The sequence below is a fragment of the Ambystoma mexicanum genome, chromosome 11 (assembly GCF_040938575.1).
Source record: "Ambystoma mexicanum isolate Mex_15411 chromosome 11, UKY_AmexF1_1, whole genome shotgun sequence".
NCBI lineage: Eukaryota > Metazoa > Chordata > Amphibia > Caudata > Ambystomatidae > Ambystoma > Ambystoma mexicanum.
The window spans coordinates 1,406,149,608-1,406,176,734 of NC_090934.1; the positions used below are offsets into that span (position 1 = coordinate 1,406,149,608).

The 27,127-nt window shown below is 47.7% G+C and overlaps 1 protein-coding gene across 12 annotated transcripts in view; it reads right to left on the reverse strand.

The window, feature by feature from the left end:
* MEF2A (myocyte enhancer factor 2A) overlaps positions 1 to 27,127 on the reverse strand; it is a 674,395-nt gene that overhangs the window by 27,142 nt on the left and 620,126 nt on the right. For 5 of the 12 annotated variants that reach the window (XM_069625048.1, XM_069625039.1, XM_069625040.1 and 2 more), the window contains one exon: positions 23,746 to 23,769. The exons of the other annotated variants lie outside the window; for them this stretch is intronic. In XM_069625048.1, the coding sequence (XP_069481149.1) occupies positions 23,746 to 23,769 (24 nt within the window). The remainder of the gene's footprint in view (positions 1 to 23,745; positions 23,770 to 27,127) is intronic. 12 annotated transcript variants of the gene reach the window in all.

Here is a 27,127-nt window from a genome sequence, read left to right on the forward strand (position 1 = left end):
AAACTTGAATAAGTTCCCTAGAGCGGTCCCACTCGCACAAACAAATTGCCAATTTGAAGTGGGAGTGCAGAGTGGTACAGGCATGGGGCACCCGAGCCTTTGGTGAATTAAGGCAGGCAGCCCGTTGGAAGCAGTAAACCCTGCAAGGGATCCATACCGCCCATGTAGAAATTCGGGACGGCAGCAGGAATTCAGCGTTTTCAATTGGAGGGAACCCGAGTGAATCATTGCCATCAGCTGATCGAGACGTGAACCGAAACGAGAGAACAACGGGGAAACCGCCCTGTACTCTGGTGCTCAGCCGAGCCAGGGCGTCATGAACAAGTGAGGGACACGAGGTAAGCCGTGCTACGGTACATGCTGGGGAGCCATCACGTGGGAGAGCAGGTTATGATGTCATTTCATCGCCGGATGTTTTTTCACGGGGTTTATTACCGCAGATTTCTTTTTGAAAAAAAATCATCGCATTTTTGTGGGGGGTTAAATAAATTATATAAATTGGGTGTGGGTGTACGGGGATATAAAAAAATGAAAGGGGATGGAGGGTTTGGTGGGGTAACCCCCCCAAAAATAAAAAAAAAACATTTGTTGAATTTTTTCAACAAAAGAAAATCTGCGGTAAAAAACCCTTGGAACCGTTATGATAGCACGTTGGGGATAAATCAAGCCTGGAAGAAGAGGTTAGAACAAGTGTTATAATATAAATAGCAAGGCCCATAAAATAGAACACATTGGCAGTACCTAGCGAGGAAGGATACCAAGCCTGTCAATCATTTGGGAAATAAAAAGGTCCATACTAAGCGGACGGATAAAAGAAACATTAAAAAAAAAACTGACACATAAGAAAGAAAATCCACCCTCCTCTTCCTCATCCCAGTGGTTCTAGGAATAACCACTGGCAATAACCCGTACAGAGTATACCTACTCTCTCAGAAAAAGTAAATATAGCAAACAATAGATTATGTACAACAGGGCTTTGGGGCCACGAGGTCCAATGAGGAACCTGTTCTCAGAAAAGGTTAATGTTGGCGACAATACAGAAACTGACAGACATCAGTGGGAACAAAAGTGGATTTTATTGTAAACAGAAGCCAAGAACGTGGGGAGTCGACTGTCCCCCTTGGCACTGAATAAAGGCCAGTGAAGTCCAGGGAAGGGGATGGTTCCCCTGGCACTCTAAGACCAAGGAGGAGGATTGTGCCCCTGGCACTTGGTGGAAATCTTTGATCAAGCATTAAGGTATAAGACCACGCCCATGAAAATAGGATACGAGCATCACTGAGCCAATAGGCAGTGAGGCACCATCACAAGAAGAAAGGCAGCAAGAAGGCAACCAGCATATTGCCTTCCCCAATAGTTGTTTGGTATGTTTAGAGCGTGAGGGTAAGATTAGGGTTTTGACACAGGACAGTGGACATTATTTTGGACATCCCGACAACGACGGGTTTACCAGTTCATTTTGTTGAGGTAGGGAAACCCCTCAAAGTTAGGGCTAGTGAGGCATTTTTCCTTCCCCTTTTATTATTTAAATAAAAGCATTGTGGGTCAAGCAAGTCTGTCTCCTTACTACTGGTACCTCACACACCATTATCGGCATACATGTGACTGCCTGCTATGAAGAATAATGTGTCCGCCTTTCATTTGGCTGCAGGCAATGCTGAAGTGAACCAGTCATCAAAAGGAAAATAAGATGGCTCTTTAAGAAGAGATGTGTATGTAGCTGGGAAGAGTGTATTACGAAAAGAAAGTGTATGGTGCACAGGGGAAGACCCCTGATATAAGTGCACCTTGGAGAGGGGAGCAGAAGCAAGCGGCGCAGGCTGTGACCTTTGGCAAGAGTAACAACTCTAACTTAAGACGCAGAGGGTCAGTGAGTCCGACAACGGGGAAGCCGTTGGCAGCAGAACAGTCCTGTGCAAGACGCCCGGCTAATGATGCCGTGAGCTTCCGTCCCGGGAGCGCTAGCAGCTCCTTACCACCAGCATACGTAGATGGCAGCAGCCTGCAGTGGGCAGAACGCCGACAAAACCAAAGACCGAGAAGCCAGACTTCGAAGTTGATTACCCGAGTGAGTGCCGAGCCCTGCAAAGTTCCCCTGCATACACAAAGGTACTGAGGTGAACGAGAGAAGCGGGTGGCTGCCGGGGGAAACAGTATATGAATTCAGAAACTCGTCCCAGTTATAAGAACGAGATACCAACAATAAACCAGCCCAACTGGATCTGCGAGAAGCCAATAAAGAATGTGACGAATAACGCTGTATGGGAAGTAAAGAGAATGGAAACAAATGCCCTGGGAAGAAGGGGAAAGACCCCACGAGTACAGGGAGGAAGAGTCTAGAGAACATGCCACAAATACATGGAATAAGTGTTGTGAGACAAGACTTCCAAGTACAAGGTCCAGGAATGTTTTCGAAGAGCTATAAGAGCTCATAAAGTATATGTCAAGAGAATATCCATCATCATTAAACCCTTTATTCGACCGTTATGGTCTTCAGGTACAAAGTACAACAATGTAAATCGCGTTCTATGATCAACAAACAAATACATTAGTTATACATTAGTCTCAAAACGCAAAAAACAGCAAATAGATTATGTGTTTAAAATAGCTATTTCACTGGGTGCACACAACTGGTGCTCAGTTCATACACGATGAGCAACATAAGAGAATGCGGTACAATGGAGCAGCACACTGAGGATGAATGGTTATCTATAGTGCATGGCGCCTTCTGATACAAGCTAGATAGATGAATTTAGTCACTCAAAAGACAACATCCAGTTTATCGGTCAATTTGCATAAATATCCAAGAAGGTTGTCCTAAGAAACATATGTTTGAAAGAGAGACATTTCTATGAGGAGACGAGAAAAGACCAGGAGAAGAGAAACATTCTATTGGCCTATTTTGAGCTGTTCATATTAGTGGTAGGGTCGGGTAGAGTTAGGTGTTTTGAACTTCCTGGCGACAAACGAGCACCTTTTGTTATTTAGATAGGCAGAGTAATCCCTTTAGCGATGGGGAAAGATATGCCTTTTTTGTATAGTTTAAATAAAATAATCTGGAACATGTCTGACTTCCAACCCGCCACACAGCCCAGGAAACTGTATAGGTACGATTAGACAGATCGGATTGAAACCATTTTAAAAAACAGATCTCGAGAATCCAAGTGTGGAAAGAGAAGAAGAGAGTGGTCGCCAGTGCCAAAAGCTGCCACCAAATTTAGGAGGATTATGAGAGAAGAGTGTTTAGTGTAGCGAGCAGAAAGGAGTGAGTCACAAACAGGAAGTAAGGCTATCTATGTGGAATGGCAAGAACAGAACCCAGATTGAAAATGAGGAAGAATAGAATTAGATGTAATATGAAGAGAGACTTGAGAATAAACTATACGCTCCAAGAGCTTGGAAAGATACGGGAGGAGAGCTATAGGTCAAAAGTTAGAAAGAGAAGGATCCAGCAACGGTTTTTTGAGAATAGGCAGAATCGTGGCATGTATGCGGGGTAAAGGAAAGATAGATGGAGGGAGATATTGAAGAAAGTAGTAAGATAAGGAAGAAGATGATAGACTTTAATACTGAGAAGAGGGTCAAAGGGAGTCGAGGTGGGATGGGCCTTAGACAGTAATTCAGCAATGTCACACTCAAAGAGAGGAAGAAAGGAGGACATAAAAGCCGAAGGGATTGTCTCAGGCATAAGCCTGTGTATTCTGCCACTTTATCCACATTGTGGAGTTCTTTTTACCCCGCCCCGTGTTCACAACTGGAACGTTTGTGATTTCTTCTGTGCTCCTTGTGCGGCACTCTCAAAGGAGTCCCTCGAGGGTGTTGATGAGGCCTTGGACATGCGCAACCCTGTGTTGTCTTATGTCCGCAACAATGTTTGCCATACTGTGGCCGTTGGTCAGGAATGCGTACCTACCATGTTGTTCATGCATGAACAGGGGATACTTTTGTCGCCACCTCACGGACAGGAACATGCTCTCTCCCGTGCTCCGTCTATTTGGTATGGTCACTGTAGCAGGTGTTTCTGAGCGCAACTAGGGGCCTCCTCTCGCCACTCCATCCCAGACCGATGAGTCAGTGGTCCTCCAGGCAGGGGTTTTGTAGCTGTCCCTATTGGGACCGAAGGTCTGTGCCTGGTTTACTCTGCTGATGGTGTTGGGAAAGGGCTTCCTTGGCCATTCCTGTGCAGGAGGACAACCCGTAGAGTATCACTTAAATGTAGCCTTGACAAACTTCGCCCTCAAGGGTGAGGCATGCGTCCCAAGTGTGCCACACGTGCTCCTTACCCAGACAAATTAAACAATAAGCATGTAGGTTCACTAAGGAATAGCTCTACGGCCAACGGCACAAGCTGTTCGACATGTGTCATGGAGATGAAGGTACATTTTTTGTGCAACAAGGCGGCGCAGCTGTTGGAGTGATGCTCTGTCCTGTCCGATGTGGAGTAAGAGACTGACCGTTGGGTGGGGCACATGTAGGAGTTGCAGCAAAGGGCATGTATAGGGCGCAACTGTGCTGGAAAATTCGATGATGCTGCTTGGCAACACGCTCTGGTCCCGTCCCTGTTAGGAGGGTGGTCCCATGAGTATGGTGGAAAGGGGACGGGACGTAAGAGAACATATGAGAACAGGTGCATCAGCACTGCTTGATGAAAAACAAACTCTTTCCTTGACCCCTCAACAAGCCAGCAGCGCTTGGCAAAAGTGTGCAGCAACCTTCAGTGGCGGTGCTTCAGATATCGCACAGCGAAAAGCCTATGTAGAAGGCCATAGACACTGCTTTACTTCTGGTGAGTGCTCTGTGACGGCACCTGTTGTTCTGCGTCCCCTCGCCTCATTGTAGCTGATGCAGGAACAACCCAGTGTAACTGCCCTTGCTTTAAAATAGCATCTCCCTTGATGGGACTAGCATAGTAACACAGACTATTAGATTTGATGCCCTAAAGGGTGCAATACGTTTTATGTACAGTTTCAATATTCGCTTGAAGTCAAGAGAATGGAGTTCGCTAAGAGAAGAAAAGTGGAAAGGATACAGACTCAGTAAGCATAAATTCAGAGACCACCTTAGGGACAAAGGGAAGCACCTCCTTAAAAATTATTATTTTGGGGGCTTGGGTCTGTCCTTTTCAGAGAGGAAGCTACCTCTTGAGGAGATGGCTTTTCTAGTATCCTGCCATGGTGAAGTGTGGCTGGAACTTTTTTTTAACTGACTCCTCACCAGAGAATATGTTCTTATTTTCTTTAAGGAACATAAAAAGCCTCCTGTGTCTGTCCAAAAGGGGTCTTTGAGTGAACACGCTGCAAACCACCCAGTCCTCTAGTTTCTGATGGTGTAGACAGTTAATACAGTATGTGTGTAGTTTTATAAGAACTTTGTTTTCTGTCCACACCTTACACAATCCTTACATAAAGGTTTTTAGGGCTTTGCGATATTTTCTTTCCTAACATTCTCAGACATGTCCATGAAGAGGTGAGAAGGCTACGTCTGATATTTGATGATTTCTAGCAGAAAAGGTGGCCCTATATCAGAAGAGGTGGTCGCTGCTGAGCGCGTAAACGCCATATTCTGCAGTCAACAATGAAAAATGTGGCGATTTGAAGTTCAGGAGGTAGAAACAAGCTTGCAACAATAACAATGTGCACCAAATTGAAGTCTGTACGTAAGGACGTGAAGAACGACTACTGGACTGAGATTAGTCATTTCAGATGTAGAATGTCTTAATACAGTCGGGGTGCAAAATGTAAAGTCATAAGCTGCTAGCTCACCTTCGCCATGTAGCTCCATCACTACCCACTCATATCCTCAAGCAGATAGTTTGTGGGCTTCAGTTAATCCCCTCCTTTCCAACTCCTGCCATTCTCCATAATTGTAATTCGAGTGGAGAAGCACAGAAACACCCAAAACTGCTACATTTAATGTTATAATACTAGTCATCTCTGCCAAAAATGATCCATTGCATGCACCAAAAAAAGCAATAAATGCGTGTATCATATAATGAATGGCCTGTTGCAATTAAATGCACTGGTTTCATCATTTCAGAACACACATCGTTTAAACGTGTAATCTTGACAACATGTGCATAGAATGTTGTTTCTAGTATGCTTGTAATGTGCATGTATTGCAAAGCCCTCAACTGCAGCGAGTCAGATAATCCCCATATTAGTGTGCCGAGTCCTACGTCACATGCAGGCCATGCCAGCAATCCCATGCTGAGATAGCATATCACACAGTAGCCACACCAAACACATACACATGCTTAAACGAATGTTGCAGTACTATAATAAAGGCACAGTAGCATGCAAGGCCCTTCTCCTGCAATGCAAGAAACTGCTCATGCCGTGTGTTCACACCGTGGTATGGCGGCCTGCCAGGCAACCTGAAGCACTTTGGGAAAGTCAGGAAGGCATCGGGAGACCACCAGGAGCATATACGAGCCATGGCCTCCCCCAATTCACACCATTAGCAATGACTCACTTGAGACAGCTAACATCTCAACCAAGAGCTGAAAGTGATACCACTACCAAACGATCTCAATTTAGACGTCATTGATACAAATACCTACTCCCCGACAGTGCTTTAAGTGGGATCAGAAGTCAAGGGGGGAGTGGAGGGGGTCCTCTTGTTAGGTAGTGTAGGCTAAGTACAGGTGTACTTGGGCCCCCTTCACCTAAGGGGGCTTGGGGAGGGGGGGCTGGTAAAAGAAGTAGAGCTGGGGCGCAATGGCATTATTACCTTTGATGCACCCAGCCCCTCCTTTTTAATAAAAGGGGCTAGGCACGCCACCAGTGTGCCCAATCTTGCACGTAGCAGGCAGACCTTGCATTTAAGGAGCCGCGTGGTAGGCGACGCTTTAACCACGGGTCCCTTGCATTAAAGGTCTGTCTGCTGGTGATGCCTCTGTACTCTGCAACAGGAGGAGGGCTGGACTGCCCTGCTTCCCTTTTGTTTCCAAGTAAATAGTAACCACACAGCATGAAGCAAAGGGGCTTCATGCTGGGTGATGACTATTTACTCGGAAACAAAAGGGGTGCAGGGCAGAGTACACAGACATCAGGCAGCCTGCACTGCACGGTTACACCTGCTGCTTGCACGTGTTAGTACAAAAAGAAAACCACAAAAGCAGTACCTTTTCTTTTTTCTAATCTCAGGTGCTGACACCTGCAGGCAGCTTGCGCAACAGTGCAGCAACTACACAGGCTGCCGGAAGTGTAAGCATGGCTGTGGCTAGCCGAGGTGGGCCCCAGCTCTAGACCTCTTTCTGGAGACTGTCATATCCAACATTCTCTTCACAGCAGAAATCATAATCATAGAAAAACGGGGACCGTGCAGCAGCCCTTTAACTAATGCGATGAGCAGCTTCATGACAATCAGGCTTTAGACCCTGCAGAAGCACTGGATCAGTCGTCGTCTTCAAGAAGAAAGATATCCTTATGGCTTTGTACTCCACTATCCCCTGAATTGCCATCCTGCTGGACCTCACAGCAGACTGTGATCTGATACTGCTCTTCATTTCCATTGGCATCGCAGGCTTTACCCTGAAAGGGTCGTCAGACTTTCTCACTGGATGCATGATTCAGGTCAGACTACGACTTTAGAGCAGGATCAACCACCCTCAGTCTCTGTTACACATGTTTTATCCTCTATCCAAGAGGTTAGCTCAGGGGAAATGCGCAAGCCTTGGGTACAAGATGGTGATGCTGTGCCACGTGGATTCCATCCCCGGTCCAGTGCCAACAAGCTGGAGGAGTCCAACATTAAGCACAATCAATAATATATTCATGGTTATTAAATGTGTGCATGAAACCACCGTCCTCTTCTAGAACCTTATTCCCAGAGACGTCACCCCAACTTTATGCAGATAATGCACAGATTGGCTGCAATCTAGACAGGAGTGAGGAGCATAGGCCACAATCACGTAGAGCCTGAAATGAGCCAATGAACGGCCAACATGGCATCTTCACTGTCTGAAATCCTCCTAGACAAATATCATCTCGTTTGGTTATCCCAACCATCATTTGTTCCCTTCTAACTGGTCTGATTCCTCGGGGATCCCACTTAAGTCAGGCGGACCTGGGTAACATTATGGACAAGGACATCACTCCCTCGCCCAAATTAATGAAATCCCCTGCAAAGGTCATTTTAAACTGCATCATCTCGGCAGCCTTATGCCCTACCTTGCGATTAACCAAAAGTTGATGACAGTTGATGCCTAGTTCCCTGCAACCTTGATGAATGCATATTCCTCTACCTTGGTCTGACCAAATTCCAAACGCCACAGCTGAAGCACATACAGAATCCTGCAGCCAGGCAGATCCGAGGGCTTATCATGAGACCCCATAGCACCTGCCCGTGAGGCTCTGTACTGGCTGCCTTTCGAGCTCAGAGCATCTCAAAATTCTGTGCCTGACCCACAGAAGCGTTCATAACAAGGGACCCACTTAAGAAGTGTCCTGACCCCTAATATCCAAACCAGATCTCACAGATCAGCAGGGGAGAACCTCCTGAAAGTGCCAACACTCACAATGCTCAGGCAAATGGGAAAGCGTTTTCATAGCCATGGCTTCTAATCTCTGGAATGACTTGCCTCAAAGACGCCAAAATGCTTGAAAGAAAACTGTTTTGAGACAGGCCTTCCCAAGCTTGAGGAGCCCTTCCCCAGGAGTGCCAATGGCTTAGCCACAAGATCTTCATCAGAGAGCTGGCCCTGCAGCATGAGAAACCTGGTGCAGGGCCCAAGGTGACCTATATTCTCGGATCCTACACCTTCATTCTTCACATAGGCATGCTTTGTCCTGTCCTGCGTGTTGGTCCCCTCGCCTATTTTGTAAGAGCTTTACACAATCCTGCTATTGGAAAGGAAATGTACCGACTTTGGAATTGCTTACTCGCATTTACCTTGTTCTACCCAACGCAACAATGATTGTTGCAATTTAGTGCGTTATAAAACTTTAACAAAATATAAATAAAATTGTCTGAATTCATTTTTGAACCTAGGTACTTTGAGGCCTCTTAGGTATAGCTCTGTGGTACTGCTCTGGGTTCATGCTTATCCGCCCACTTCTAATCAGACAATGCAACACTGCGTGGACAGTACAGCCATGTTACCCGGTGCCAGGAATATTCACTACCTTTTTACATTTGAGATGGTACCTTTGAGTATCTAGGAAGGTTTGTAAGACAGCTGGACATAAACTACATCAATTTCAGATGTACTGAAATACAGCAGGGAACACCTGGAGCTCAATGTAAGCGTTATCAATACCAAGCTGGAGACATCCATCTATAGAAGGTTACAGCCAATAACAATATATTGCATGTGTGTGGTGCTCATCACCTTTGTCAGATCAAAGCCAAACCCTATGGCAGGCCTCTGCAATGTGTGGCTCTCCAGATATTTTGGACTAGAACTCCCTGTTGACTACGCTGGCTAGGGCTGATGGCAGAAGTAGCCCAACACATCTGGAGAGCCAAGGGTTGCTGACCCCTGTTCCACAGGGAATTTGTGAAGAAAGAGTAATTGCTCACACAAGGGGTCTAAATGTCCAGTATTGTTATGCACAGGTATTACTGATCAAGACTGTAGGGTTGGCCAGCGTCAAGTATTGCAGAGTCCAAGTGCTGACCGAGTGGACATCATATTAGAGGTATTAAGATCTAGAGTAACCTGCACCACCTGTTCAGAAATATTTGTAATAAACATTGGCACTTGATAAAGATGGAAACTGGACTGCAGAATGCAGTGGGAAATAGACCGTTGATTGTCTTCAAAAGAGTACCCACCTGAAGGGAAACTTGGTAAGCTGTGTTCTAGAACAATCAGATCATGCTATCAGGCTACTGGGTAAAGTGGGTTGGTTGTTTGTTTAATATTTATTAAGAGCGCCAGACCCGAAGGTATCAGGGCGCAGGCAGTAAGAAGTCCTACAGCTTGGTACACAGGTTACATTGGTTACAAAAGTAAAGGAAAAACATCCAATCTAGCAGTTATGCATTATATGTACATATAGTAAACAGTGGTAAATAAATACAGTCAGTCTATATATAGCAAGATGTACAGTTATTTACAGGTTTGGTCAGGTTCTGCGGGTTTATTTAACCTCACTCTCTAGGAGCCATATAATCAGATTTTGCCTAAATTTAGTAAAGGTTTGGTCCATTCTAAGTGTGGTAGGTAGTGAGTTCCACAGTTGAGCTGCTTTGACTGGGAAACTGGTGCCACCAATAGTGGATAGTTTAAAGTGAGGCACCTGACGGCAGTTGGAATTCATTAGTCTTGTGTGTCTAGTAGATGATTTTCTAGAGAATCTTTCTATTAGATATCATGGTGCTTTATTGTTTAGGCATTTATGGATGAGGGATGCTGTTTTTAGTCTGATTTTCTCATGTGTGGATATCCACTTGTACTTCCTTCTAGTATCAGAAATGTGTTCTTTCCTAGAGATACTGATGGGGCTCTAAGGGAATTATTTTGGAGTATCTGTATTTTGTTAATAATGTATTTGTTGGCTCCAATGTATAGGGCCTTGCAGTAATCTAGTTTGGAAATAATGAGGGCTCTGGCTAGGATCATACAACTGTTGGATGAGAATAATTTTTTGCCGGCTCTAATTAATTTGCATGTGTATGCTGTAGAGGAGGCTAGAGTGTTTACCTGTTTAGTGAATGTTAGGGTGGAATCTAAGTAAAAACCTGAAGTTTTTACTTCCTTGGGAACCTTAATAAGATTCCCATCGATGATGAACGAGGAGTATTGCGTGCCAAGTCTAGTGAGAAGAGATGCGGATCCCAGGATGAGAAGTTCTGTTTTGTTATCGTTCAGACAGAGGCCATGAGTGGCCATCCATGCCTGAACAATGCTGTAAATTCTATTCACCAATGCTAAATCTGTGCTATAGTCCCCAGTAAGTGGTAGGAGGATCTGGGTATTGTCTGTAGAATTAGTGTAGGTGATACCCAGATGGTCCAAATCATCAAACAGGGGCTTGCTGAAAATATTATATAAGGTTGGAGAGACACAAGAACCCTGAGGTACCCCGCAAGTGATGGGGATAGGGACCGCAGCTACAGATGGCAAGAAAACCCTCATGGTTCGGTCACTGAGGAATGATTGTATCCACACTATTGCCTCGCTGGAGAAAAGGGCAGCTGAGTCCAAGTGGATCCATAAGACATTATAATCCACTAAGTCGAAAGCCACCGACAGGTCAAGGAGGAGGAGTAATGCAAGTTTACAATTGTCTCGTAATTTGTCTATTTGGGCTTCAAGATCGATGAGTGCTATTTCTGTGCCATTTAATGGCCGGAAACCAGATTGACGGGAGCCTAATAGTTGGTTAAGTTCTAGATTTGGATATATGTAACCTTTTCTAGGATTTTCAACAGGAATGGCACAGTGGAGATGGGCCTGTAGTTAGTCAGAATGGAGGGGTCTAACGTTTGCTTCTTAAGGAGTTGGAGTACCCAGGATTCTTTAAGGTTGCTAGGTATCGTGCTGGATGTAAAATAGGCATTGATAAGCTTGGTAATGAAGGGTGCCAGATCCCTAGCGGTGTCCTTGATAAGTTGTGCTGGGCATTGATCACCCTTACAGTTGGATGGTTTGAGACCCAATATAACTTTCTCGACCCCTATAATAGAGACTTTGGAGAAGTGAAATTGGGTGACTTGTTTGATTTTAGGCGGTGTCGTTTTGTTAGATAGTATCGTAGAAATGAGTGACACTTTCTATTTTATTTTGAAGGTTAGAAACTTTGTTGGCTAGCGCATGCTGGATATCAGAGCACCATGTTTTGTCTTTGTCACAGTTGTCTTGGGATATGATCGGAGTTTCTAATTCTTTTAAAATAGTGAAGAGCTCCTTCATACTAGAATTCGCTTGCGTAATTCAGTTGTTGTAAGTTTCTTGTTTAGCCAAGAGGATGTCCTTCTTGTATTGGGATGAAATATTGATTAGCTTTAATTTGTTTTCCGTGGTGGGATGAAGTTTCCAGGCAGTTTCGCATTTCCTTTTGTCTAGTCTTAGGTTTTTTAAATGAGGAGTAAACCAGTTGTCAGGTGTCTTTAAGGTTTACTATTTCTGAGTTTTTGAGGGGCGATAGTATCAAGAGTTTTGTTCATAACTTTGTTATATTCTTCAACTAAGAGGCTAGGATCCATGTTGTCGGGTAAGGAGTTGAGGGTAGGCAAGATACAAGGTAGTAGTTTGTCTGCTGTGATATTTTTCTTATTTCTAGTAAGTGTGGGAGTGGCAAAAGGTAGCTTAGGTTGGGTCTTTTAGTTGCTAGTGTAAAAGATATCAGGTAATGGTCCGTCCAGATTTGGGGTGAGATGGAGGTGATGGAGACATTACAATTGTGATCTGCAACCCAATCAAGAGTTCTCCCTTTATTATGAGTTGGTTGGTTCACTCTCTGGGTGAAACAGAGTTCTGTCAGGATGTTAGATGCAGCAGTGGCGTGTTGGTCATTAGTGTCGTTAAATCCTACGTTGAGGACTCCTAACAATAAGGTTTGGGAGGCGTCCTTCAAGTTTTCCGATAGAATTGTGGAAAGGTCTTCAATGAAGGTATTGATCGGGCCAGGGGGTCTGTATATAAGGTGGATATTCAATGTTTGCGAGTTGGCTGTGGGTATTTTAATTGACATAACTTCACATGATTGGATATTAGGCGAGGGTGACATTCTCATAGAAAGATTAACTTTGGCAATGGTGGCTAGTCCACCGCCTCGAGCTTCACATCGATCAGCTCCAAGGATGGTGTAGTCATTTGGTACGGCTAAGATTAGCGCAGGGCCTGCTGCCTTGTGAAGCCAAGATTCTGTGACAGCGATGAAGTCGTAGCCTTCTGTTAAGATGACTTTTCGGCTATTTCTGTGGCATGAGCAACTGAAGATCTTGCATTTATTAGGGCTCTTTTAAAGTTGGGTGAGGGCTTATCTGGAGGAGGTGTGGTGGTACTGTCTGGCGCAGCTGAGCGGATATGAGTCCTAATTCTTTTTGTGTGGGACTTGTTGTTGCTACTTTTAGTAATCGGGCTAAACTTTGGTAAGTATTTGAGATACTTTCCTTTGGAGGTTAAAGGAAGTCTCGTATCTGATAAGTGGATCACATATTTTAGGTAATTGTGCCTGAGGTCTGTGGTTTCCAAGCACAGTGTTGCAAGGGGTCGTCTGTAAAGGTAAATTGGACTTGTAGATAAGTAGTTTAGGAGGCAGGGTAAGGTTGTCCAATGTATCTGCTATGCTAGTTGGTATAGACATTGTGTAGAGTACCGTTAGCGTAAGTAGGGCGCCCAGGTAAACTAAATTAGACAGTGTAGAGTACATAATGTAATATTGTAACGTACAAAGTGGGGATGAGATAAACCAGCAATGAAGTGTTAACTGCAATGGGGGTGTGGTTGGTTACTATAAAGGTAACCAGATACATTTACTAGTGGACTAGTCCAGTGGAAAAAAGAGTAGCATACTGGTCAGTAGTCTCTGTGGATTGTCATGAGCATAATTTGGCTATAGCATTATTCTAGGAATAGCATGCCTAGGAACTAGCAAACTATGCAGCACTACTGGCTGGTCCAAGTAGTGTAGGCAGCTACGCCTCCTGTGCAATACAGTAAAGTATAGGCCAGTATACAGTGGGAAGTTAGACAAGGTTTGCAGCAGTATACATACACACTACATTGATAGCGTGTGAGTAAGGCTCTTGGTCAATTTAGCATCGTGGCATCCAGGTGATGAAAGAGGGTAGTTTATGCCTTGGACTGGCCTAGTCAGGCTGCCTCACCGTAGGCTAGTTCGGTTAGTTAGGCAGTTCACAGTTTAACAGCAGGCTATTTCAATATTCGGGCGGGTCACAGTGAGCAGTTGGGAGGGGGCTAATTTAGTTAGGCAATTCACAGTATGCAGAAAGTAATAACAGGCTACTTCAACATTGGGTACAACACAGTGGGCCTCATTACGACCCTGGCGGAAAGTGACTGACCGGACCGCAACAGCGTAAATAGCGTTTCCGCCATTGCACGAAGGAGCAAAGTGCGGCTAATTACGACCCATCGGGCACGAGCATTACGCCATGGCGGAATCCGAAAGGCTGCGATGGCGGAAATGACCCCAAAACGGCCCTTACCGCCGCCGTACGCTGCACCAGGTGCAATACCGCCACCCATCTTAGCGGTCACCGTAATGAGCGGTCACCGTAACGAGCGGGCACCGCAAATTACGGGCACCGTAAATATACGGAAACGGAAGTAAAAGCATGTGGCCGGAACGGGAAACAGCACGCCGCACAACTATAAAATCCGAATCCCAACACAACCATTAAAAATCCGACCCTGACACACATCCCAACCCGTTAGCAACCCCAGTTAAAAAAATAAATATGGGAAAGGTAGCCAAGAAAGCGTGTGATCGCAAGCGGCAGGTACACTTCTCCCGAGAGGAACTGACCGTGCTCACCGAGACCCTCCAGGAAAATGCCGCCGTCGTCTTCTCCAGTCAAATGACCAGGACGGCCCTTGCCAACAAGAAGGCCATATGGGCCCTGGTGGCACAGCGCGTAAGTGCGGTGGGGACAACACCCCGCACGCCACAGCAATGTCGCAAGCGGTGGGACGACCTGCGGATCCGCGTACGCAGCATACTTTCTGCGAACAGGAACATCGCCACAGCTACCGGGGGGGGGTTCAGAGTCGCCCATCAAGTTGACCCCCTGGGAGGATATCTGCGCCTCCACCATAGGAATGGAGAGCATAGAGGGAGTCGGAGGGATGGAGAAAGGAGTGCCGACATCCGGAGAATCAGGTAGGTTGGCCAAGAGAAACAATGCGAAATCCACAAAACACGAACATGTGCAGTACCATGTGACCCCATAGTGCAATACATACTTTGCCCTGACAGCGCCCTCTAAAAGTCAGAATGAATAAACAAATCAATCAAGATGCCATAAACAACCCCTACATGTGCAGCATGCACCCCCTAACTGCAGGCAGCCAAATGAATGCATCCTCAATCCACACGAAAATGAGACCACCTCCAAGGCCCAGTCCCAAATCAGCCTCATGTACCACCCCAATGCATTTGATACGTTGCCATTCCAAATCCGACAGACCCATAACTAACGCTCGCCCCTCTTTACTCCACCACAGGGTCCGATACCAACGACGAGCTGCAGGACACCCCTACCAGCACGCCTGCAAAGAGGGCCAGGACCAACGTCCCAAGAGCCTCCACCTCAGGTGCAAGGATCAAGACACGGCAGCAGCAGGAATCAAGTGGCAGCACACTGGAGGGGACTGCAACAGGCACCCCAGCAGCCAGCAAGTCCACAACCCCAGCACCACAGGTCCCCCCAAAGAACGTATCTGATGGCACTGCCTCTGGTGGTAGCAGCACCATAGGTGACACAGCTGTCATGCCAGCATGCTCCGACACGGAAAACAGTGCTGGCGACGTAGGTACCATCCATGACCTTTCCCAATCCCCCTGCATGTTCCATCCCCTACACCATGACGAAACCACGCAGGGGCACCCTGAAGACGACGACTGGCCAACCCCCACAAGTCCTGTGCCAAGGCAACATGTGTTGAGCAGCCCCCCTGTCACACCACCGCAAATGTCCATGGCCCAGCAGAGGCAACAGTCCCTCGACCTGCTGATCGAGCAACAGCAGGAAGTGTCCACGCTACTCAAGGACCATGCAAATGAATGCGGGGGTTCCAGGGCAGCCATGGAAACATCCACCGAGACACTCAGGGCACAAATAGAGAAAAGTAGTGAGAGCCTCAGGGGAGAAATGGAGAGAAGCACCGAGAGCCTGAGAGCACAAATGGAGAAAAGCACCGAGAGCCTGAGGGGGGAACTGCATGCGACGTCCAAAGACGTTTGTGCTGAACTTGCTGCTGTGCGCCGTGTGCTCTCGGAGCTCTCACAAACCCTCAGAGACATGCATGGACGCGAGCAGGCAGAGACATCATCCGTGGCAAGTTCCGTCCAGGGCAGCCCCCAACGCAGATCTGGCAGGAACCTGCGCTCCACGGGCAGGGGTGCCCCTGATACCCGTAGAGGGGGCTTGCAATAGCGTCTACCCACGGACAGCATGCATATTTGGACACTGGTGTTGGGGGGGGAGGTAGTAGGGTGGAGGGGGTGTGTTGGGCTTCACTGGGTGGCGGGTCCATAGGGTGTATGAATCAAATCACATTAACAATACAGCACCTCATTATCATCCAATGACATGTGTGGACATTGATATTTGCGTACGAGGCCTTCATAGGCGTACAGTCCACAATGTGCCTGTACTACACACACACAGTGCCACAGGTCCCCTTTCCGTGTAATAGGCACCATGCGTGGTTGCTAGAAGCATGCATCTATGATGCTCTGTCGGATTGCACGTGCATCCTGTGCCTCATGGACTCCTTGAGGTGCCTCCACATCCCCACCCTCATCATCATCATCATCTTCAGGTGCATGCAGTACAGCGTCAGGGGGCATGGGCACATTCCTACGTATGCACATGTTGTGCAGCATGACACATGCCATGACCATCTTAGAAACCTTCTCATGGCTGTACATGAGTGCCCCGCCAGACCTGCTGAGGCTGCGGAAACGAGCCTTCAGTAGGCCGAATGCCTGTTCAATGACCACACGGGTACGTGAGTGGGCATGGTTGTAGTCCTCCTCATGCTCGTTCTGTGGGTTCCGGATTGGTGTAAGGAGCCATCTCTTCAGTGGATACCCGGCATCACCTGTATGAGACGAATAAAGGGTGTCAGTGGAATGATAGTGCCAAGTAGCCCCCCCCCCCTCCTGCAAGGTCATTGACGCATCAAATGGGCCACGATGTCATGCATGGAATGAGACTCACCGAGTAGCCAGGATCTGTGCCCTGCGTGTCGCTCCATGTAGCGTGGTATTCTTGTGTTCCTCAGGACCATAGAATCATGGGTAGATCCTGGAAATCTGGCACAACAATGCGTAAAGATCTTGTTGGAGTCACACACCATTTGCACATTGATTGAATGAAATTGTTTCCGGTTGCGGTACTGGACCTCCATGGCATGTGGGACAACCAATTCAACATGGGTGCAGTCGATGGCACCAATGCAACCCGGGATGCCGCCAAGTGCATGGAATCCCACTTTTGCGTTGGTAATCTCCTGGTACGTGCGTGGTAGTGTGATGTGGTCGTCGGCGTGCTTCAGGAGGGCATCGTGCACTTGGAAGAGTGTCCGTGAGAACAGTGGCTGTGAAATGCCATGCAACTGTCCCACTGTGTGCTGGTAGGTGCCTGTGGCCAGGAAGTGGAGTACAGACACCACCTTCAGTAGGGGTGGGATGGCGGTTGGGCTATCTATCATGCTCACGAGGTCAGCATGTGTCATGTCCACAATGGCGATTATGGTGTCCCGGTCCAAACGGTAGAGGGTGTGGATCTGCTCAGCAGTGAGGTTGAACGGATCAGCTCGGAGGCGTGGGATTGCGGGCCGCCTGCGTGGTGGTAGTGGCAGTGCTTGTGGGCCTTGCTGACCCTGCCTTGCCCTCCTCCTCCTCCTTCTCCTCCGTCTCCCCTGTGCGCCCGGTTGTTGTACCTGTTGTTGTTCGTCGTCTTCTTGTAGTTGTAGCACTTGCAGTGCTATCTGGTCCCCCAGGCCCAACATCGCTAGTCCTGCCGGTAGCATTTTGGAGTGGGAGTGGTTGTGGGAGGGGTTTGGGTCTGCTATATATGTGCTGTCGGCCTGTATGGCCTCCACCTGTGCTGATTGAATGAATCTGTGGCAGATGCAATCCCTTCTGGCCGAGCACGTCCCGCACGTAAGGCTGCATTTGGCCGCATGGCATCTTGGGATTGGAATCATGTATCAAATCCCGATGGCAGTGTGATGTACTTTGACTGATTTTCATGCTATGCTCCCATTGTTACACATGCTATGATTGCAGCCGCTTACATACCTGTGAAGAGTCAGTGGTATGTAGGGCTCGATCGATGGCCGACCCTCATGCAGCACAGTAACGTACTTCACCGACGGGCGTGGCGTCCCATTTGTGATTGCAGCCAGTTAGCATTATGACACACAGCCGCACTACATTGATGTAATTGTGAATGCAAGCGTTCACAGAAGCCTTTTCGACGTAATGTTGCAAGTGAGGAATTCGAAGGCCAGCATTTTTGGTTTTGAAGTAGCGGCGAGGATACGCCCACAGGTCTGGCTGGAAATGTAACGTTCTATTGTAGAATGTCCTTGGGACATGGCCCATAACGAGCAAGCAATGAATGATATGAATTGAATGGGATGCGCAATAGCGTAGTGGACGATAAGGCAGGACGTTCCCAAATCCATCTTGCTTCACAACACTACAGATCCGGCCAGGAGCACAGTGGTTTTTGCAGACTGCATTACGCACAGACGCGATGGAAGTTTCACATATTATGTGAGTGAATATTCATGCGTTTTCATTGCGGGATGAGGGAATGATGAATGGATGCATGGACAGATGATTCCGTTTAGGGTCTGCCATGTACATGGGTTTTTTGAATCACTCCCCTTCCCCTGCGCTATGTGATGCAAGGCTGCCATAGTGGGACTTACGTCTATCTGCCCTTGTCGGATCCTCCCTGTCTCGACGCGCCTTCATACACTTGTGTCTAGGCACGTTACTAATCCCATGTCATGGGTTCTATCTTGACGGACGCATGCACAGTAACCGACGTTGCCAATGGTGTATTTACCTCGATTGATTTCGTTATGAATCGATACTGATTTAGGGGTGTGTATATTCCTTTGGAGTGGGCTAGCATGCATATGGGTGTGGATTTGGTGTGTTGAATGAAGATTGTAATGCATCATGAGTCCCGTAATGCAATCGGTTAATTTGTGTTTCATTTGGGTGACAGGTATCTCCTGCCCTATTGCAGATGCCATCTCTACGCCACTCCTCCAGATGGGTTTTACTCTCGACACCTGCAGCTTCGGATGAATCAGTGGAGCACCATTTCGATCTTATGGGACGATCGCCAATGGGCCACATGCCCTTACGCTGTACTGGTGGCTAGGTGCAACATTTCGGCCTTTCAGCTCGACTAGTGCCTGCCTCATGGGACGGACCTGCGGTTCTTGCCGCTTCCATGTTGCCTTTTGGAACGTTGATGTAGGCCCTGTGTGCCATGATGGTACAGGGCGTCACACAAGTGGAAGCTGGTCAATTATTGCAGATGCAGCCCTCGGTGATGATGGATGTTTTGGTGTTATTTTGCAAATTGCTGTGGGGCCTTTGTCATTTGGATGTGCATTTAAATTGTATTCCGATATTTGTCGTGTTGCGTTATTCTTTGCAGGTGATGTGGCGATTTTCGATTTGTGGCGGTATGTATTGCGAGATGATCTGCATTGTGTTCCGCCTTCTGAGTTGAGTTGTGTGGTACAGTACTGGCCGCGTTTGCCTACGTAGCACAGTATGGTCACGGATAGGGGCTGCCATTGTGACTGTTTACATGATGTGCTGTTCAGGGGCGGGGGATTGGCTTTTGGCCGACTGGTGCCTGTCAGCCAGGTCGATTGGTGGAATGATGGGATGTTCAGAATGTGGCTGGTCACAGGTGCCTGTGTTTGCGTGCGTTTGTTGGAGGGGGACTGGGGTCATGTCCATTGGAATAGCTTCTGTATTCATGCCATCTGTGCCCTGCAGCTCCCATCGGCCCCTCTTGGGATGAGCCTGGCTGCTCAGTCACTCTGCCAACTTGTGTGGTACATGCTTCTGCTGATGGTTGGTTTGTTTACTGGCAAGAGTACAGGGCTGGTGCAATCCCCCTCAGGATGCTGTTTTGGATGTTGCCTTGCGCTGGTGGCAAGCGATGGGGGACTACTGTTGTTTTGTGTCATGTGTTCTTGATTTTCATTTTGATGTATTGTACCTTCACATGCCTGTGCTGCATCAGTACGGCTATGGTGACATGCCGTACATGGATGCCCACTCACGGGGCGCTTTGAGCCCCTGCATGCATTTCTACGTTGGCATGCATGGGTGAATTGTAGATTTCACTGGTTGCATAGTGTGAGTACATTGCGCCTGCCAGGAGTTGTGCAATGTGGCCAGGGAGTGGAGTACAGGCACTCAGTGGGCCATTTACGGTTGGTTCACGATGCCGTATTTCTCGCCATGGCGGAATGGTACTTTACGACGTGCTTGATGGCGTTCAGTACATGTCCGCTAGGGTCAGAATTCGCGTACCGTTGCGCCATGGCGGTGATTCCGGTTTTGCAAGGCGCGCGTGCGCGTACTTGGTGCAGTTAGCGTTGCCGTTCACTGCGGTGTCGCTAATGGCATCGTACTTTACGGTGACGGGTCATAATCGCAACGAGCGGTGTTCGATGGCGGTATTGCATTTCCGCCATCATTTTTCCATTTCCGCAAGGGTCGTAATGAGGCCCAGTGAGCAGTTAGAATGGGGTATTCAGTTAGGCAATTAATGCTAGGGGTGGCGTTTGGAGCACAGTGAGCAAGTTCGAATGGCAGGAGAACACAATGAGCAAGTTCAAGTGCAAATGCGCACAGTGATCAAATTCAGCTAGCAATGAGCACTGTGAGCACGTTCATCTAGCAATGAGCACTGTGAGCACGTTCATCTAGCAATGAGCACTGTGAGCACGTTCATCTAGCAATGAGCACTGTGAGCAGGTTCAGCTAGCAATGAGCACTGTGAGCACGTTCAGCTAGCAATGAGCACTGTGAGCACGTTCAGCTAGCAATGAGCACTGTGGGCAGGTTCATCTAGCAATGAGCACTGTGAGCACGTTCAGCTAGCAATGAGCACTGTGAGCACGTTCATCTAGCAATGAGCACTGTGAGCACGTTCATCTAGCAAAGAGCACTGTGAGCACGTTCAGCTAGCAATGAGCACTGTGAGCACGTTCAGCTAGCAATGAGCACCGTGAGCACGTTCAGCTAGCAATGAGCACTGTGACCACGTTCAGCTAGCAATGAGCACTGTGAGCAGGTTCAGCTAGCAATGAGCACTGTGAGCAGGTTCAGCTAGCAATGAGCACTGTGAGCACGTTCAGCTAGCAATGAGCACGTTCAGGTGTCAAGAGAGCGCAGTAGGCCAAATCGAGTGGCAAATGAGCACTATGAGCACATTCAAATAGCATGTGAGAACAGTGAGTAGGTTAAACTAACACGGAGCACTGTGAGCACGTTTAAATGACAAATGGGCACAGCGAACAAATTCAGGGGCACTATGAGCAACTTCAAATGTCACAGGAGTGTTCTGCAGCATACTGTCGAATGTGAATTATATTGGCACTAAGCAATGGGATGTGACGATATTTGTAATGACATGGTAAAGTTATGTAAGACACACTGGAGTGACAAGTTACATGAATGACAAATTCATCAAAGCAAATAGAATTACAAAGGCAGAATCTCGTTTGCAATTTAGCGAATTCGGACTTGTGGTGCACACGTTTAACTTGTGATGGGAAAGCGACGAGTGGCATCCGTTATAGGGTGGCGTGAGGTTCGTGAGTCAATAAGGAAGCAGACCAGGGCTGTGGTTGCTGTGCGGGGTGAACACGTCTTGAACTTAATGTCGCTAGAGGATAGGGCCAGCACGGGCTTCAGTGGCCATTGGCAATATGGCAAGCATGCTTGTCCAATTCGACGCCTGGAGGGCTGAAATCCTGACGCTTTTCGTAGACCAAAGTGCACCGTGTGTTTAACATGAAGGGCAAGAAAGGGCAAGGCTCCCGCGATAATGCTCACCATATAACCAGGCGCACCCATCACCTAATCTCTAAAGTGCGCCTACTACTCTACCCATCTGTAAGGAATGCGCGCATCGGACTAGGGCACACTGTGCTGCCACCTTCCAGATGCCAGAGGGAGACATAAGAAGAAAGTGATGTGCTGCTCCCGAGTTTTGGGGGTAGCATGGACTCTGCCCTCCTTTCACCCCTTAGACGGTGTATACTGAATGGTTCATGTCATGTAAATGCCTCTTGCCTTCTTCCTCGAGCAGCAAGAGATCCCCATCCATGCGCTCGAGAAAACTCGCAGACAAAAACATTAAAGTAGTCCAAGAAAGTATCACTGCTCCAAGATTTAAATACAATCCACAGTGTTTAGTTGACTAAAAAGATGTTCCTGTCTCTATTATTGGGATCGAAACTTGGGCAAGAACAAGGAGTCCACACGGGGGCGCTCTAATCCTGGCACATGCACATGTCGCAGCTCGCATTACGAAAAACATGGAAAGAAGCCCTCAGCTTCCCTCTGAAAGAACTTGTTTTCCTGATCTGAATGTTAGGCGGTGCCACACAAGGCAAAGAGTCGGTGGGTAACTGTAAAACAGGTACACCAACGAATCTCGCGATCTCTGAAGCTCTAGTAAACGAAATGCAAGTCCTTAAGCAGGGACGTAACATAACCCACCCCTCTATGGTGCAAGAAGGCCAGTCTCGCCTCCACCTTGCGCCCCCACCCACTCAGATAAAGCCCGTGCTTAGCGGGAACCCCGAGCCCACGGCCCCTGCGTTGTGGGAGTGTAGTGAACCCATACTTTGATGTTAAGGTACTATAGAAGATAGGGTTCACTTCCTTTCACGTGTACTTCAAGCATCCCAGGACACGAGCCGACAAAGGAGAACTATTATTTGAGTGGCCGCCCCGCCCCGCCCCAGCGCCCAGGCCTGAGACTGACATCACGCTGTCATTAATGACTTTCTACTAGAGAGTGATAAAGGCCACACTCGGGGCGCGGCCAGCTCCCACAGTGCTGGCGCTGGCGGCGCCCCTGTGTGACTGCACCGCTTGATGCCCCCCCCTTTCCCGCACAATCAGGGAGGGGCGTTTCCTGACGTGCACCATACATGGCACCCATTACCCACAGGCAGAAGGACTGTAGCTCGTGTTCTATGGCTCATGGGTAACACGCTCTGCACATCCTTTCCCAGTAACACAGCACGGCGCTATCCCATGAATACATTATTAGAAAGCAAGTTGCTGCTCTTAAAACACAACAAAAAGGCATGCAGACCTATTGTTATCAAAGATAAAGGAGTCAGTGTCACACATCTGCATGCGATCTCATGCACGCAGTCACGGAGTCTTGCTCATCCATGGTACCGAAAACAGATTAAAACAAGGCGCCCGCCTGTCACTTTATCGCCCAGCCCACTAAGAAGGGGTTAATATGAGAGTCGCAGCATGGCCCGATTTACTGGGATGCCCGTTGCTGCTCCACGAGTAGCCAAGTAGACCCACACTGTGTCTGCAAGTGCATTTGCAATGCCGACATGTCCTCTAAGGCGAACGAACTTGCAGAGACACATTTTAGAAACATGTGGCGGGCGCGAGAGCCAGACTCCTGGCGTGACTGCTTTTCGTTTCAGAGAAGTGTCGCTCGCTGTAAACGGGTTCAGGCTCTTGGCTTTGAGACGAAATCATGGCTGCGCGACTCTACCGCGAAGGTGACCTCACCAGGGCTGATGTAACCGCCCCCAGAGAGGCAGAGACACACACACCGCGTCACTACTACAATTGGAGGCGCTTCGAGGGAGGAAGTCGCCGCTTGAAAAGAATGACCTCTTTTTGAAGCCTGTGGGAGGGACCCCATGTCATGACAATGGCTTAGGAGGCGATGCCCCACTGCAGAAGCTCCCCAATGGCCGGGTCTTGGCTTGAGTGAGCCAGCTGTGGAGGGAAGATTGTTACACGTGAAATGTTTCATGCTGATCGGGCCAGGCCCGCGACTCACCATTTCTAGCTCATCCTCCTCCGTCTGGATCCGGCAAACAAGAGGGAGAACACAGTTACCAAGGGGCACATCCAAACACTTGCAATATTATAACAGCAGCGAAACATCCCCCACACCACAAAGCTCGCCTGCGGCCTTATCGATGGCCTTATCGATGGGGTATCACATCAGAGAAAACACAGGGCTGGCTATACAGCATTTCCCCGGGATGACCTCAGTGAACATCCATATTGCCTGGATTTGCTTCTGAGGTGACAAGCCTTTACAAAGGGCAACCCAGGGGTGGCACATGAACGATTTCCCCACTTAGATGCAAAGTTTCTGCACATTCGTCGCGGTGCAGTACAGCGTGAAATGTTACTTGTGCAAAAAGATGTTTAATACGTGACATCACACACATGCAAACAGTAATGACATTTCATAGGTTTTTGCTTCTAGGTTAGGCTATACAAATTATTCATGTGGATATTAATATATAATGCTCTTTTATCAGGCTAAAGGAGATTAAAGAGCTGAAGAGCTAGCCGGAGATCACTTCTCATTGTCCATAAGGCCTGATCCATAAACTGGTCACCATCGGAAAGGAGGGACGCTCAGCTGGCCTTGATGGGATTCGAACATGCCACCCTTAGACCACAGGGAGCCACACTTGTGGACAGGGACTCTAAGTGGCTGCCAGGCCTAACAATAATGACTGCATTTCACTGTGTACCGCAGCCCTAAACCTGCACTACCCGAAGTTGCCCAAGAGCTTCATGCAGCCATGTTTTTATGGCAACAGCCGCTCATATGAAATAAGCAAGAGAACAAAGTTGAAACTGAAAGCATGAGCCCAATCCGGTCAGCTGGCAGTAAACTGCAAAACCTGTGCACCCCAGAAACTGTGTGCAGCTCCTCCTTTTTGTTTCCTGCTAAGACTGCAATTTAGTTAGCCCCAAACGTAAAGATTGCCAAGAAACCCATGTGAAACTGGCAGGTCGCAGCTGCGAATCCAGCAAGGGCTGACTGAAGATTTGCAAGTAGTGCATTTGGCATAATGCATAGCATTCTGCTAGAGTAGCTATGGGCCCCGCTATGATGCTGCAAGACTAATATGAGCATTGCTGCTACACCAGCAAAGACTCCTCCACTCGCCGCATCTTCTACCCTACAACTTGCAATGTTGGTATGGTAGTTCTGGAAGAATCTTCAGCTCTGCTGCAAGCCTTGGTCTTCTCCCACCTGGATAGTGGCAATGCCCTCTTTGGAGGACTTCCGGTGACCACCGAGCAGCCCTGCATTCTGGCCTGCATGTGCAGCATGACTCAAAGGTCTCAGCAAATTCAACCACAACACCCAGACTGATCGAACTGCACTGGAACCTGCTATAAGCACGCATCACCTTCAAATCCGGCTGCATCATCTACGAAGACGTCGCCCTTAAGTCCCCAAGCTAACTCACTGAGAAAGTCAGCACCTGCGGAGGCCTACGATCCACCAACAGGAAGGGCATGTGCAGACCTGAACTCCGGCAGAGCAGTAGAGAAAAGAACCAGAAGGCAGCCTTCTCTGGTTCCAGCCCCAGACTTTGGCACCTCCTTCCCTTCAACACCAGACTGGCCACTGCACTAGGTAGGCACTCAAGACCCACCTTTTCAATGAATGGCTCCTCCCCAAAACCTAGGTCCATACACTTTCCACGCCTCACCTAACGGGGGACTGGGCGATCTGCTTCTCCACTTACTCCCCAGTTGCTTGTACATTGCCCTCCCTCCCTCCCTCCCTAGTAGTTGGCGTCTCACTCCATTGTACAGGTCCCTTTCAATCCATTTCCCTCGTTGCGTACTTCCCTCTATGACTTGTAAAGCACTCCACTGCTTCCCGAAAAAGGCCTGTGCTCAATAAATACTCTCCTAATAACTGGAGAATGTTGCTAAAGCAGCATTCTGCCCTGCGGCCGAATTCTCCACACCCAGAGCATGTTCAGCCACATAAACACAATGCAGGAGGTGGGGGACTGACTGTGTCATCAAACACGGATGCTTCTCTCTTGCAAGACTGGGTAAACAAGTGTAAAGAACCAACTCAAACACTTTCCCCACCCTTCAGAAAGTAATACAGCTCCCCTTGCTGAGCTCATTTCTAGTTCAGAAAGTGGTTTCAATACACAAGTATTTTATACCAAATGATGGCCTTGAATTTGGCACAAGGTGATGGTTGAATACTGATAAAATGTTCAAGTCTTTCGACAAAGACCAGCGTTTGGTATTTAGGCGGATTTTCAGATATCATTTAGTATGGCTAGCCTTCATACAAGTATTGTTTCTGCACTCAGTGTTACTCGTATTCCAAGGTGTCCAGATGCCCAGTGAAGTGGGGCATCTTGAAAACAAGAATTATGATAAAAGGAAGGGATGGGAGACTAGGCAAGACATTCATATGCAAAAAAAATCCTTCAAATCACCATCCCTTGAAAAGGACACTGTTTATGTAAACATCACTTATAATTTCTGTCTTCTTCTTGTCTGTATGCCAGCGCCTGGACGCTATACAAATATTATAACATGACATAACATCCCATTCCAAAACGAGGATGCCCGCTCCCCCTTTCCGGGCTACCATTCTGCATGCCAGAAGGAAGGGTTGAGGGATCAGAAGGGAGCGGTCTCAGTGAGGAGGGACATGGCTGAGCATACACTTCCAGATCAGTGGACTAAAGGAGCCATCAGATGCTAGTGTTTGGCATTCGTGGACTGTGGCACCAAAGGAAAGAATCATGTGAAAAGATCTCAAGCTTGGACCCCATTTGCCCTGATCAATTACTCAATATTAGGATAGTGACTCTCTCCAGGGTACGTCTGTACAAGCTGAGACCTAACCTGCCTCTAGCAGCTGGACATGTACAGAGAAGGAAAGGGGTGGTGTGAGTGCCCGTGTGAAGGGGCGGTGGCTGGTGGTTTGGGTGTGAGTGTGTGTGTTTGTCTACTTCTAGAGGCACACTGAAAGTTGGCAATTTCAATAACTCTGGGTCTGACTGGCTTTCGAGACTTCCGACAGGGTCAGTGTCTCTGAAATGCGGTTACATGTGATTTTAACGGACAAAATGGCAAATTAATTTTTAACGAAGCAAAACATCTAGAATAAAAAAAATGCTTTTTTTGTTTTTTGTGGGCGTTTCCCCCCAACTCCCCCTTTTTTATATTCTTACTTTTCCCCCCACCCTCAAAACTACTATTCACATTCCCAACCACAAATAAATAATTTTTAAAAGTTTGATATTTCGTTTCGTTGTTTTGGGTTCGTTGAAAATTCCATTCGTTGTTTTCAATTCGTTAGAATCACTGCATAGCCTGAAATGCTGTTCTGGTAGGTGCTGGGCTAGTTGCATGTCAGGCACTGTCTT